The sequence below is a fragment of the Oncorhynchus masou genome, unplaced genomic scaffold (genome assembly GCF_036934945.1).
Source record: "Oncorhynchus masou masou isolate Uvic2021 unplaced genomic scaffold, UVic_Omas_1.1 unplaced_scaffold_1990, whole genome shotgun sequence".
Classification (NCBI taxonomy): Eukaryota; Metazoa; Chordata; class Actinopteri; order Salmoniformes; family Salmonidae; genus Oncorhynchus; species Oncorhynchus masou.
In genome coordinates, this window is record NW_027008481.1 from 80,714 (window position 1) to 95,687 (window position 14,974).

Sequence of the window (14,974 nt, forward strand, 5' to 3'; positions counted from 1 at the left end):
TACACTATGATGTTGGGCCTATCCAAGGGGTTTCCCTACACTATGATGTTGGGCCTATCCAAGGGGTTTCCCTACACTATGATGTTGGGCCTATCCAAGGGGTTTCTCTACACTATGATGTTGGGCCTATCCAAGGGGTTTCCCTACACTATGATGTTGGGCCTATCCAAGGGGTTTCCCTACACTATGATGTTGGGCCTATCCAAGGTGTTTCTCTACACTATGATGTTGGGCCTATCCAAGGTGTTTCCCTACACTATGATGTTGGGCCTATCCAAGGGGTTTCTCTACACTATGATGTTGGGCCTATCCAAGGGGTTAGGGTTTCTCTACACTATGATGTTGGGCCTATCCAAGGTGTTTCTCTACACTATGATGTTGGGCCTATCCAAGGTGTTTCTCTACACTATGATGTTGGGCCTATCCAAGGGGTTAGGGTTTCCCTACACTATGATGTTGGGCCTATCCAAGGGGTTTCCCTACACTATGATGTTGGGCCTATCCAAGGGGTTTCTCTACACTATGATGTTGGGCCTATCCAAGGGGTTTCCCTACACTATGATGTTGGGCCTATCCAAGGGGTTAGGGTTTCTCTACACTATGATGTTGGGCCTATCCAAGGGGTTTCCCTACACTATGATGTTGGGCCTATCCAAGGGGTTTAGGGTTTCCCTACACTATGATGTTGGGCCTATCCAAGGGGTTAGGGTTTCTCTACACTATGATGTTGGGCCTATCCAAGGTGTTTCTCTACACTATGATGTTGGGCCTATCCAAGGGGTTTCTCTACACTATGATGTTGGGCCTATCCAAGGGGTTTCTCTACACTATGATGTTGGGCCTATCCAAGGGGTTTCCCTACACTATGATGTTGGGCCTATCCAAGGGGTTAGGGTTTCTCTACACTATGATGTTGGGCCTATCCAAGGGGTTTCTCTACACTATGATGTTGGGCCTATCCAAGGTGTTTCTCTACACTATGATGTTGGGCCTATCCAAGGTGTTTCTCTACACTATGATGTTGGGCCTATCCAAGGTGTTTCTCTACACTATGATGTTGGGCCTATCCAAGGGGTTTCCCTACACTATGATGTTGGGCCTATCCAAGGGGTTTCCCTACACTATGATGTTGGGCCTATCCAAGGGGTTTCCCTACACTATGATGTTGGGCCTATCCAAGGGTTCCCTACACTATGATGTTGGGCCTATCCAAGGGGTTAGGGTTTCCCTACACTATGATGTTGGGCCTATCCAAGGGGTTTCCCTACACTATGATGTTGGGCCTATCCAAGGGGTTTCCCTACACTATGATGTTGGGCCTATCCAAGGGGTTTCCCTACACTATGATGTTGGGCCTATCCAAGGGGTTTCCCTACACTATGATGTTGGGCCTATCCAAGGGGTTTCCCTACACTATGATGTTGGGCCTATCCAAGGGGTTTCCCTACACTATGATGTTGGGCCTATCCAAGGTGTTTCCCTACACTATGATGTTGGGCCTATCCAAGGGGTTTCCCTACACTATGATGTTGGGCCTATCCAAGGTGTTTCTCTACACTATGATGTTGGGCCTATCCAAGGGGTTAGGGTTTCTCTACACTATGATGTTGGGCCTATCCAAGGGGTTTCTCTACACTATGATGTTGGGCCTATCCAAGGGGTTTCCCTACACTATGATGTTGGGCCTATCCAAGGGGTTTCCCTACACTATGATGTTGGGCCTATCCAAGGGGTTTCCCTACACTATGATGTTGGGCCTATCCAAGGGGTTTCCCTACACTATGATGTTGGGCCTATCCAAGGGGTTTCTCTACACTATGATGTTGGGCCTATCCAAGGGGTTTCCCTACACTATGATGTTGGGCCTATCCAAGGGGTTTCCCTACACTATGATGTTGGGCCTATCCAAGGGGTTTCTCTACACTATGATGTTGGGCCTATCCAAGGGGTTTCCCTACACTATGATGTTGGGCCTATCCAAGGGGTTTCCCTACACTATGATGTTGGGCCTATCCAAGGGGTTTCCCTACACTATGATGTTGGGCCTATCCAAGGGGTTTCTCTACACTATGATGTTGGGCCTATCCAAGGGGTTTCTCTACACTATGATGTTGGGCCTATCCAAGGGGTTTCTCTACACTATGATGTTGGGCCTATCCAAGGGGTTTCTCTACACTATGATGTTGGGCCTATCCAAGGGGTTTCTCTACACTATGATGTTGGGCCTATCCAAGGGGTTTCCCTACACTATGATGTTGGGCCTATCCAAGGGGTTTCTCTACACTATGATGTTGGGCCTATCCAAGGGGTTTCCCTACACTATGATGTTGGGCCTATCCAAGGGGTTTCTCTACACTATGATGTTGGGCCTATCCAAGGGGTTTCCCTACACTATGATGTTGGGCCTATCCAAGGGGTTTCCCTACACTATGATGTTGGGCCTATCCAAGGGGTTTCCCTACACTATGATGTTGGGCCTATCCAAGGGGTTTCCCTACACTATGATGTTGGGCCTATCCAAGGGGTTTCTCTACACTATGATGTTGGGCCTATCCAAGGGTTTCCCTACACTATGATGTTGGGCCTATCCAAGGGGTTTCCCTACACTATGATGTTGGGCCTATCCAAGGGGTTTCTCTACACTATGATGTTGGGCCTATCCAAGGGTTTCCCTACACTATGATGTTGGGCCTATCCAAGGGGTTTCTCTACACTATGATGTTGGGCCTATCCAAGGGGTTTCTCTACACTATGATGTTGGGCCTATCCAAGGGGTTTCTCTACACTATGATGTTGGGCCTATCCAAGGGGTTTCTCTACACTATGATGTTGGGCCTATCCAAGGGGTTTCTCTACACTATGATGTTGGGCCTATCCAAGGGGTTTCCCTACACTATGATGTTGGGCCTATCCAAGGGGTTTGTCATACTGCATGTTCTTCACCCGGCAGGGCTAAATGCAGTGTGAACGCAAATTTACGTGGAGCTATTTCTGGTAGAGAGACATGAAAAGTATGATGTGGTCCATGTCGTTCCATTCCTTACACAGTGACGTCACGGGGGGGGGGGGGGCTTTGCCCAGACCCTCTCCTGTTGCTATCAATATAACAAACCCAGCTGTATTGTCATACAGATCAATATGTAAACACAGTAAATCAAATTGATATCTCAAAAGCATCAGTTTGATTTGGGTTTCTTCTGTCGTTCTTCCGTTTTCAAAAGTCTTGAACGGCTGGTCAGGGATGTTTCATGGTTCGTGTAATTTTGACACGTCAGCTAATCTATTTCTGCATCTGTAGGAAGTGTGTGCTTGACGTATGACCCGATAAAGGGCATCAGTATGTGGTATTACTCCTCATCATTACAACACCATGTGGAACTGGACTGTCTTGCCCAATGTGTCACAGGAGGTCATACATTATATGACTGGGAGCCTTCAAGTCTTCTGACTGTCCTGCTGCTCTACACACACCGTAGCTGTATTGACCTGACTTCTCCTGCTGCTCTACACACACCGCAGCTGTGTTGACCTGACTTCTCCTACAGCTCCCCACACACCGTAGCTGTGTTGACCTGACTTCTCCTACAGCTCCCCACACACCGTAGCTGTGTTGAGCTGACTTCTCCTGCTGCTCTACGCACACCGTAGCTGTGTTGACCTGACTTCTCCTGCTGCTCTACGCACACACCGTAGCTGTGTTGACCTGACTTCTCCTGCTGCTCCGCACACACACCGTAGCTGTGTTGACCTGACTTCTCCTGCTGCTCCCCACACACCGTAGCTGTGTTGACCTGACTTCTCCTACAGCTCCCCACACACCGTAGCTGTGTTGACCTGACTTCTCCTACAGCTCCCCACACACCGTAGCTGTGTTGACCTGACTTCTCCTACAGCTCCCCACACACCGTAGCTGTGTTGACCTGACTTCTCCTGCTGCTCCGCACACACCGTAGCTGTGTTGTCCTGACTTCTCCTGCTCCGTGCACACCGTAGCTGTGTTGACCTGACTTCTCCTGCTGCTCCACACACACCGTAGCTGTGTTGACCTGACTTCTCCTGCTGCTCCGCACACACCGTAGCTGTGTTGACCTGACTTCTCCTGCTGCTCTACACACACCGTAGCTGTGTTGTCCTGACTTCTCCTGCTGCTCCACACACACCGTAGCTGTGTTGTCCTGACTTCTCCTGCTGCTCCACACACACCGTAGCTGTGTTGTCCTGACTTCTTCTGCTGCTCCACACACACCGTAGCTGTGTTGTCCTGACTTCTCCTGCTGCTCCACACACACCGTAGCTGTGTTGTCCTGACTTCTCCTGCTGCTCCGCACACACCGTAGCTGTGTTGAGCTGACTTCTCCTGCTCCGTGCACACCGTAGCTGTGTTGACCTGACTTCTCCTGCTGCTCCCCACACACCGTAGCTGTGTTGAGCTGACTTCTCCTGCTCCGTGCACACCGTAGCTGTGTTGACCTGACTTCTCCTGCTGCTCTACACACACCGTAGCTGTGTTGACCTGACTTCTCCTGCTCCGTGCACACCGTAGCTGTGTTGACCTGACTTCTCCTGCTGCTCCCCACACACCGTAGCTGTGTTGACCTGACTTCTCCTGCTCCGTGCACACCGTAGCTGTGTTGACCTGACTTCTCCTGCTGCTCTACACACACCGTAGCTGTGTTGACCTGACTTGCGTTTTTTTTAAATGAATGTCTGTAGCGTAGTAACCATGGATAGGTGTTTTTCAAGGGGAAGTGTCGCAGGTCCTCCTGCAACTACCAGTCACTCTGCTGTGCAGCCAGCAGCAAGAGAAAATGACAGTGAACATTACACTCACAGAAGTTCCAAGTGAATAAAGACATTTCAAAAGTACAAAAGGGAAAATAAATAAACGTAAAATATGGGTTGTATTTACAATGGTGTTTGTTCTTCACTGGTTGCCCTTTTCTTTGTGGCAACAGGTCACACATCTTGCTGCTGTGATGTCACACCGTGGAATTTCACCCAGTAGATATGGGAGGGAAATATGTCTCTCTAATATGGTCATAAATTGGGCAGGAGGTTAGGAAGTGCAGCTCAGTTTCCACCTCATTTTGTGGGCAGTGGCTCTTCTCTTGAGAGCCAGGTCTGCCTAAAGAATAGCAAGGCTATGCTCACTGAGTCTGTACATAGTCAAATATTTCCTTAATTTTGACGCATATCCCCCAGTAGTTATTGGGGTCGAATTTGTTTCCACTTTTGTGGATTGGGGTGATCAGTCCTTGGTGGCAAATATTGGGGAAATGCCAGAGCTAAGGATGATGTTAAAGAGTTTAAGTATAGCCAATTTGAATTTGTTGTCTGCATAATTTATCATTTCATTTAGGATACCATCAACCCCACAGGCCTTTTTGGGTTGGAGGGTTTGTATTTTGTCCTGTAGGTCATTCAATGTAATTGGAGAATCCAGTGGTTTCTTGTAGTCTTTAATAGTTGATTCTACAATTTGTATTTGATCATGTATATGTGTTTGCTGTTTGTTCTTTGTTATAGACCCAAAAAGATTGGAGAAGTGGTTTACCCATACATCTCCATTTTGGATAGATACAGTGGGGCAAAAAAGTATTTAGTCAGCCACCAATTGTGCAAGTTCTCCCACTTAAAAAGATGAGAGAGGACTGTAATTTTCATCATAGATACACTTCAACTATGACAGACAAAATGAAAAAAAAATTCCAGAAAATCACATTGTAGGATTTTTTTATGAATTTATTTTCAAATTAGGTGGAAAATAAGTATTTGGTCAGTAACAAAAGTTTATCTCAATACTTTGTTATATACCCTTTGTTGGCAATGACAGAGGTCAAACGTTTTCTGTAAGTCTTCACAAGGTTTTCACACACTGTTGCTGGTATTTTGGCCCATTCCCCCATGCAGATCTCCTCTAGAGCAGTGATGTTTTGGGGCTGTTGCTGGGCAACATGGACTTTCAACTCCCTCCAAAGATTTTCTATGGGGTTGAGATCTGAAGACTGGCGAGGCCACTCCAGGACCTTGAAATGCTTCTTACGAAGCCACTCCTTTGTTGCCCGGGCGGTGTGTTTGGGATCATTGTCATGGCTGAAAGACCTAGCCACGTTTCATCTTCAATGCCCTTGCTGATGGAAGGAGGTTTTCACTCAAAATCTCACGATACATGGCCCCATTCATTCTTTCCTTTACACGGATCAGTTGTCCTGGTCCCTTTGCAGAAAAACAGCCCCAAAGCATGATGTTTCCACCCCCATGCTTCACAGTAGGAATGGTGTTCTTTGGATGCAACTCAGCATTCTTTGTCCTCCAAACACGACGAGTTGAGTTTTTACCAAAAAGTTCTACTTTGGTTTCATCTGACCATATGACATTCTCCCAATCTTCTTCTGGATCATCCAAATGCTCTCTAGCAAACTTCAGACGGGCCTGGACATGTACTGGCTTAAGCAGGGGGACACGTCTGGCACTGCAGGATTTGAGTCCCTGGTGGCGTAGTGTGTTACTGATGGTAGGCTTTGTTACTTTGGTCCCAGCTCTCTGCAGGTCATTCACTAGGTCCCCCGTGTGGTTCTGGGATTTTTGCTCACCGTTCTTGTGATCATTTTGACCCCACAGGGTGAGATATTGCGTGGAGCCCCGGATCGAGCGAGATTCAGTGGTCTTGTATGTCTTCCATTTCCTAATAATTGCTCCCACAGTTGATTTCTTCAAACCAAGCTGCTTATCTATTGCAGATTCAGTCTTCCCAGCCGAGTGCAGATATATATATATTGCTTTGTTTCTGGTGTCCTTTGACAGCTCTTTGGTCTTGGCCATAGTGGAGTTTGGAGTGTGACTGTTTGAGGTTGTGGACAGGTGTCTTTTATACTGATAACAAGTTCAAACAGGTGCCATTAATACAGGTAACGAGTGGGGGACAGAGGAGCCTCTTAAATAAGAAGTTATATGTCTGTGAGAGCCACTAAGTCTTGCTTGTTTGTAGGTGACCAAATACTTATTTTTCACCATCATTTGCAAATTCATAAAAAATCCTACAATGTGATTTTCTGGATTATTATTATTTTTTTTTTTTTTGTCTGTCATAGTTGAAGTGTACCTATGATGAAAATTAGAGGCCTCATCTTTTTAAGTGGGAGAACTTGCACAATTGGTGGCTGACTAAATATTTTTTTGCCCCACTAATTCTTCGTGATGTTTTTTTTTTAGCATTTTCCATTTTCCAATTTTCCCAGAAGTGGTTAGATTCTATGGATTATTCAATTACATTGAGCTGATTTGTGACGTGCTGTTCCTTCTTTTTCTGTAGTTTTATTTCTGTATTGTTTTAGTGATTCATCCTTGTGAAGGTGTAAACTCAGGTTCGCTGGGTCTTTTTTGGGTTTTTACGTTCTTCATCAAAACATTTGTTGTTGCTTTTTTTTTTCTTAGGTTGTCTGCTTACATTTTTTAGATTTGATGGAGAAGCTGAGAGGTCAAATATACTGTTTAGATTTTCTACTGCCAAGTTTACACCTTCACTATTACAGTGAAACATTTTGTCCAGGAAGTTGTCTAGAAGGGATTGAATTTGTTGCCTAATTGTTTTTTGGTAGGTTTCCACACTACTTTCCATATATATATATATAGAGCATTTGGCATGGTTGAGTGTTGCTCTGTCCAAGTAGACTGTGATTTTGCTGTGGTCTGACGGGTGTACGTTCTGAGAGAGACTGTGTTGAGGTCCGTGATAAAGTAGTCTACAGTACTACTGCCAAGAGATGAGCTATAGGTGTACCTACCGTAGGAGTCCCCTCGAAGCCTACCATTGACTATGTATTGACTATGTACATACCCATTGATTTTTCCCCACAGAATGGAGAAGCTTTCTTTCTTTCTTCAATTTGCTTTATTGGCATGATGTAACAATGTACACTTTGGATATTTACAATATGAAGATAATAAGAATCAACATTGTCAACGGGACAACAATAACCAAAGGGTCAAAATAACCACACATTCAACAATAACAATAAGCATACAGTAGAGGACATGTGCAGGTTGATTGGTCTGTCAGACACTGTCCCTCATCTTATGGCAGGAAGCAATGTAGTGCGCTGCCAACCCACGGCACTCTGCATCCTCCCCCAACAGGACGGGTCTTTTGAATTGAAACCTTGAATCACGGTTTAAAATTTGGGGAAATTACACTCTAATTGTTTCACTTTTTACATTTTGTCAGGAAATGCAGCTCCGTCTCAGGTTCTGCTGTTGGGCAGTGGTTGCACAGCCTTTCCTCTACAGGGAGCCAGGTTCTGCTGTTGTACAGTGGTTGCACAGCCTTTCCTCTACAGGGAGCCAGGTTCTGCTGTTGTACAGTGGTTGCACAGCCTTTCCTCTACAGGGAGCCAGGTTCTGCTGTTGGGCAGTGGTTGCACAGCCTTTCCTCTACAGGGAGCCAGGTTCTGCTGTTGGGCAGTGGTTGCACAGCCTTTCCTCTACAGGGAGCCAGGTTCTGCTGTGGTGCAGTGGTTGCACAGCCTTTCCTCTACAGGGAGCCAGGTTCCTCTGTGGTGCAGTGGTTACACAGCCTTTCCTCTACAGGGAGCCAGGTTCTGCTGTGGTGCAGTGGTTGCACAGCCTTTCCTCTACAGGGAGCCAGGTTCTGCTGTGGTGCAGTGGTTGCACAGCCTTTCCTCTACAGGGAGCCAGGTTCTGCTGTTGGGCAGTGGTTGCACAGCCTTTCCTCTACAGGGAGCCAGGTTCTGCTGTGGTGCAGTGGTTCCACAGCCTTTCCTCTACAGGGAGCCAGGTTCTGCTGTGGTGCAGTGGTTACACAGCCTTTCCTCTACAGGGAGCCAGGTTCTGCTGTGGTGCAGTGGTTGCACAGCCTTTCCTCTACAGGGAGCCAGGTTCTGCTGTGGTGCAGTGGTTGCACAGCCTTTCCTCTACAGGGAGCCAGGTTCTGCTGTTGGGCAGTGGTTGCACAGCCTTTCCTCTACAGGGAGCCAGGTTCTGCTGTTGTACAGTGGTTGCACAGCCTTTCCTCTACAGGGAGCCAGGTTCTGCTGTTGTACAGTGGTTGCACAGCCTTTCCTCTACAGGGAGCCAGGTTCTGCTGTTGGGCAGTGGTTGCACAGCCTTTCCTCTACAGGGAGCCAGGTTCTGCTGTTGGGCAGTGGTTGCACAGCCTTTCCTCTACAGGGAGCCAGGTTCTGCTGTGGTGCAGTGGTTGCACAGCCTTTCCTCTACAGGGAGCCAGGTTCCTCTGTGGTGCAGTGGTTGCACAGCCTTTCCTCTACAGGGAGCCAGGTTCTGCTGTTGGGCAGTGGTTACACAGCCTTTCCTCTACAGGGAGCCAGGTTCTGCTGTGGTGCAGTGGTTGCACAGCCTTTCCTCTACAGGGAGCCAGGTTCTGCTGTGGTGCAGTGGTTGCACAGCCTTTCCTCTACAGGAGCCAGGTTCTGCTGTTGGGCAGTGGTTGCACAGCCTTTCCTCTACAGGGAGCCAGGTTCTGCTGTGGTGCAGTGGTTCCACAGCCTTTCCTCTACAGGGAGCCAGGTTCTGCTGTGGTGCAGTGGTTACACAGCCTTTCCTCTACAGGGAGCCAGGTTCTGCTGTGGTGCAGTGGTTGCACAGCCTTTCCTCTACAGGGAGCCAGGTTCTGCTGTGGTGCAGTGGTTGCACAGCCTTTCCTCTACAGGGAGCCAGGTTCTGCTGTGGTGCAGTGGTTGCACAGCCTTTCCTCTACAGGGAGCCAGGTTCTGCTGTGGTGCAGTGGTTCCACAGCCTTTCCTCTACAGGGAGCCAGGTTCTGCTGTGGTGCAGTGGTTCCACAGCCTTTCCTCTACAGGGAGCCAGGTTCTGCTGTGGTGCAGTGGTTGCACAGCCTTTCCTCTACAGGGAGCCAGGTTCTGCTGTGGTGCAGTGGTTGCACAGCCTTTCCTCTACAGGGAGCCAGGTTCTGCTGTGGTGCTGTGGTTGCACAGCCTTTCCTCTACAGGGAGCCAGGTTCTGCTGTGGTGCAGTGGTTGCACAGCCTTTCCTCTACAGGGAGCCAGGTTCTGCTGTGGTGCAGTGGTTGCACAGCCTTTCCTCTACAGGGAGCCAGGTTCTGCTGTGGTGCAGTGGTTCCACAGCCTTTCCTCTACAGGGAGCCAGGTTCTGCTGTGGTGCAGTGGTTACACAGCCTTTCCTCTACAGGGAGCCAGGTTCTGCTGTTGGGCAGTGGTTGGACAGCCTTTCCTCTACAGGGAGCCAGGTTCTGCTGTTGGGCAGTGGTTGCACAGCCTTTCCTCTACAGGGAGCCAGGTTTTCCTGTGTCTATCCTTCTCAATGGCAAGGCTGTGCTCACTGAGCCTGTACATTGTCAAGGTTTTTCTAAGGTTTGATCAGTAACCATGGTCTAATAGTTTGCCACGGTGTACTGTCCATTTAGGGCCAGATAGCACTGCATTTTGCTGTGTGTTTGTGTTTCCCAATAAGCAATGTAGTTTTGTTTTGACTGTTGTAATTTGGTTTTATTCTGATTGATTAGATGTTCTGGTCCTGAGGATTCAGTGTGTTAGTCTCGCTCTCTCTCTCTCGCTCTTTAATTTCTCTCTCTCTCTCGCTCTTTCTCTCTCGCTCTCTCTTTTCTCTCTCTCTTTCTCTCTTTCTGTCCCTCTCTCTTGCTCTCTCTCTCGCTCTTTATTTTCTCTCTCTCTCTCGCTCTCTCTCTCTCTCTCGCTCTCTCTCTCTCGCTCTTTCTCTCTCGCTCTTTTTCTCTCTGTCTGTCTCTCTCTCTCTTTCTCTCTCTCTGTCTCTCTCTCTCTAAGCGTGTTTTTTTAGTGAACCTACCCTAGTGTGGATTAATCAGTCTTGGCTCTCTGTCGTACAGGAAGTCCACCATTGGCAGTCCTCTCTAGCTGTAATGGGTTCACTCTGTGATATGTCTCTAGGAGGAAATGATCTCACGTTGTTACTCAGCAGCCAGGGTCCTGTTCATTAGGGCAACAGAAAACCTTTTATAAAACAGTGGAATAGGGAAAATGTGTATTTCACATTGGAATAGGTCCAAGTAGTCTCTCCCTGTTTTTCAGTCGTTTCTTTTCATTTGGTCCCTAATGAACACGGCCCAGGACTCATCCATGGCAACCGACCCTGGCTGGGAAGTGGTTTGTCCCGGGATGATGACATCACTCATGGGCTGTGCATCCCCCCCCCCCCCCCCAGTGTGCATAGAAACAGAATTACTATAATGGATTTGTCTGTTCTGTTAATGTCATCATCTATGCTTCTACATGCTGCTCTGTTTTGTGTATAAATACTATGTCAATACATCCATATGTCATTTACTGTGTCCGATTTTGTTAGAATAAAATATGCTTTAAAAAATGCTTCACTCCCTATGGTTAGTGTCTGCCAACCTAGAAAATGAAGAATGAGAAGAATCCTTTAATGGTCCGTCCACTGGTTTCCATTCCAGTGTTGAGGAGAACCATATTAACCCTACAGTAGATTCACTGGGGCTGAAAGTAGCAACTCTGTTTTGGTGAGAAAAGGAATCCAGATGTCTTCTCCATATGGAATGAAACTATATTTTTAGTTTTTGGTTCATAGTTGCTTTTAACTAGCCTGGTTCCAGATCTGTTTTGTATTTTCTTGCCAACTATTATGGTCATTGAGCTGTTTATACAGATCTGGGACCAGGCTAGTTTTAAGCTGAGTACTGTGTTTGAAACCAAGTGGGAATTTGCCACCATAGAGTTGGATAGAGGACTCTAGGTGGATATAAACTGTTTTGGCATGGACATTGCCATTGAGGGCTTCACCATAAAAAAAAGTCAACTGGGTGTGCCTTCCTATGGGTGAATGAGGGTTTCACCATTTTCAAATAGTCAACTGGGTGGGCCTTCCTATGGGTGAATGAGGGTTTCACATGACTCTGTCCGGGTCATCAGAAACCAATGAATTATAGTTGAAAGCAAATATTCCATAACAGTGATGTAGATGGCAGTAAATCACCGTGGAGCCCTCAGTGACGCTGCCCGTGCGCTCATAGACGCCATAATGGGACATATAAGATGACATCTCTGTCTTTCTCTATGTTTACCACATATTCCTGTGAAGAATCTATTTGAATGGCCCTCGTTCTGGTCATTTTTACTAGTGAGAATCTCTTTTTTCATCTTTAAGCTCTGGCCCAGAGGCTCCGTGCGTGTGACGCAATTGCGGTACCTCTAGAGGCTTGCAGAGGTCAAATCAAGCTCCGTATCGCATTGCCGTGTGCCTCCCAAATTCTGTAGCAATGTGGAGGGCTCTGCATTGACATGATTGGGGGGGGGGGGGGGGTACGTCCTGTATAAACTCACTACTTTTGACAACCTTCACAACAGCTCTGCAGAGCGCAAGAAGAAGCAGGGACGCCTTGACTTCTGCGGAGGCCGCATCACATCTAACTATTGTACGGCCAATGCAGATTCCAGGAATGACCATAAATCGTCTTCTACATACGCAGCATTTATCTGCAGTTCTGTCTACCGTATTAGATTGTGGGCTGGGCCGAACTAAAATGTTGCCGATAACTCGGGAGTATGGTTATTATTGATTTGAACCAAAGATCAGCCCCCCCCCCCCCCATCACACCGGTGGATCGTAATGGAAACTTGCTAACCCATGGTTTCGAAAGTGAGATGGAAAAAAAAAAAGAATTATCAAAAGACCTACTCACTTCTGCTTTCTACAGCCAACTGTTATTTATAGTCCTCCCTGTTCACATGTTTTACTTTCAGATGGGTCTGGTCACTGCCCATTTTGAATGTTGAGTTTAGGTGGTGGTTGTCTACTGTATTGTATGTAACGGTCACTTCTTGTCTCCACAGGTGTGTGTGTGTGTGTGTGTGTGTGTGTGTGTGAGTGAGTGTGTGTGTGAGTGTGCTATGGTAACGTCTGGTGTGTGAGGCCTGCGTCAGGAGACCCCACTGCCTTGTTCAGCATGTCTGAATCCCAGGTGAGACCCGGAGATCACAGACGAAGATGGCTTCATGTTAAAAGAGAAAACTCTTCACTATATACAACATGTCATTTGATTTTAGTTGTAGCCCTGAACCAGCTCACCTGATTCACCTATTCAGGGAGTTTGATGATCAGTCGACAAGTTGAATCGGGTGTGCTGGCCCCCGGAGTAGTTGAATCGGGTGTGCTGGCCCCCGGAGTAGTTGAATCGGGTGTGCTGGCCCCCGGAATAGTTGAATCGGGTGTGCTGGCCCCCGGAGTAGTTGAATCGGGTGTGCTGGCCCCCGGAGTAGTTGAATCGGGTGTGCTGGCCCCCGGAGTAGTTGAATCGGGTGTGCTGGCCCCCGGAGTAGTTGAATCGGGTGTGCTGGCCCCCGGAGTAGTTGAGGTACATGAAACATCTGGTGGTCCCCGAGGAGACGTTTCAGAACCACTTGTACTACACCACCCATTGTCATTGAGCTGGTTTATTGCAAGGGTTGAATAAATAAATAAAATAAATCAATTCCACTTTTGCTTTTTTGTGATAACCTTTTCCTCACTCGCTCCTGTCCCTCAGACCCCGTCATGGCCACGGGGCACAGAGTGTATGGCCAAGTACAACTTCAAGGGCACCACGGAGCAGGACTTGCCCTTTAACAAAGGAGATGTCTTGACCATCATCGTTGTCACTAAGGTAAAGTACCTAAACTCTCCGTGTTTAGGAAGCAGGTTGTCTTTCACCACAGCTGCCATTGTCTCTGGCAAGAAAACTAGAGAAACAGACCCAAATGGTTTATCATTTTAAGGAAAAACATTGGCTTAATCTTTCACATTTTTGTCGTGTTTCTTGAAATTCTAAAGAATAATAAAAAATTAAAAAATAGTTTAGACAAAGTTTTATTTTTAAAGGAGGGCGTAGTACTAAATAATATTTAACAATCTATATTTTATTATGTTACCTTTTTTATTTAACTAGTCAAGTCAGTTAATAAATTCTGAAATTAATTCAGATCACTATTATCAACAAATGGTCATGATAAGCAAAATGCAAAAAAACACAAGTGTTATTTAATATCATCGTAAAAACGAAATCAAATGTAAGACTTAAATCTTTTTTTTTTTTTTTTAAATACAAATCTTAATTACAAGACAATACTGACATTTTTAACGATAACATTCACAGTCTAGGGTTACATATCTCATTGGGTTACAAGACAAAGCATGACCATAGAGATGCCTGCTAGGCCATTGGGCCGGGAAGTCTAGGAAATGAGAATTCATCGTACACCCTTTCCATGGCGGGCTGAACCAGGACCATTTTAAAACATGTTTTTTATTTTTTATTGAACCTTTTTATATCTAATGAGGCAAGTCAGAGGGAGAATAAAATACATTCATTCCATTTATCTGACTTTAAAAATCAATTGTTGACCATAAGCCATCCAATCAGATGGAAGCAGCCAGCATCCTCTAGGAAAGGGGTCACATCTATGATGGTCTGAGGAGGTGAGCTGTAAATCACTGTCCTTTTGTGTTTTCTGGGTATTTGCCAAGCAGCCCCAGGTGACAGAACACATCATGTAGGACCGAGTCCTCAGCAGGTTTCAGTCATGTTGTCCATCTCTACGTTATTTACTCAGTCAACCCTGATCTTCTAATCAGAGTAACGGTGACATGTTTTGTCTCAGGACCCCAACTGGTACAAAGCCAAGAACACAGCAGGTCGAGAAGGCACCATCCCAGCGAACTACGTCCAGAAGAGAGAAGGGGTGAAGCAAGGGGGCAAGCTGAGTCTAATGCCGTAAGTACAGTCTCCATAGCCTGGTTAAACCAGTCTGAGACATGGGAAGTACACTCTCCATAGCCTGGTTAAACCAGTCTGAGTCAGGGGAAGTACAGTCTCCATAGCCTGGTTAGACCAGTCTGAGTAAGGGGAAGTACAGTCTCCATAGCCTGGTTAGACCAGTCTGTGTCAGGGGAAGTACAGTACAGTCTCCATAGCCTGGTTAAACCA

At 46.7% G+C, this 14,974-nt stretch overlaps 1 protein-coding gene across 1 annotated transcript in view; it reads left to right on the top strand.

Moving 5' to 3' along the window:
- The window catches only part of LOC135532698 (tyrosine-protein kinase CSK-like), a gene marked incomplete at its 3' end in the record, with an annotated part of 37,589 nt that extends 22,828 nt beyond the window's left edge, over positions 1–14,761 (top strand). The window contains exons 2-4 of the mRNA XM_064960167.1: positions 12,846–12,973; positions 13,538–13,654; positions 14,649–14,761. Of these exons, the coding sequence (XP_064816239.1) occupies positions 12,959–12,973; positions 13,538–13,654; positions 14,649–14,761 (245 nt within the window). The remainder of the gene's footprint in view (positions 1–12,845; positions 12,974–13,537; positions 13,655–14,648) is intronic.
- Between the last annotated feature and the right edge of the window lie 213 nt (positions 14,762–14,974).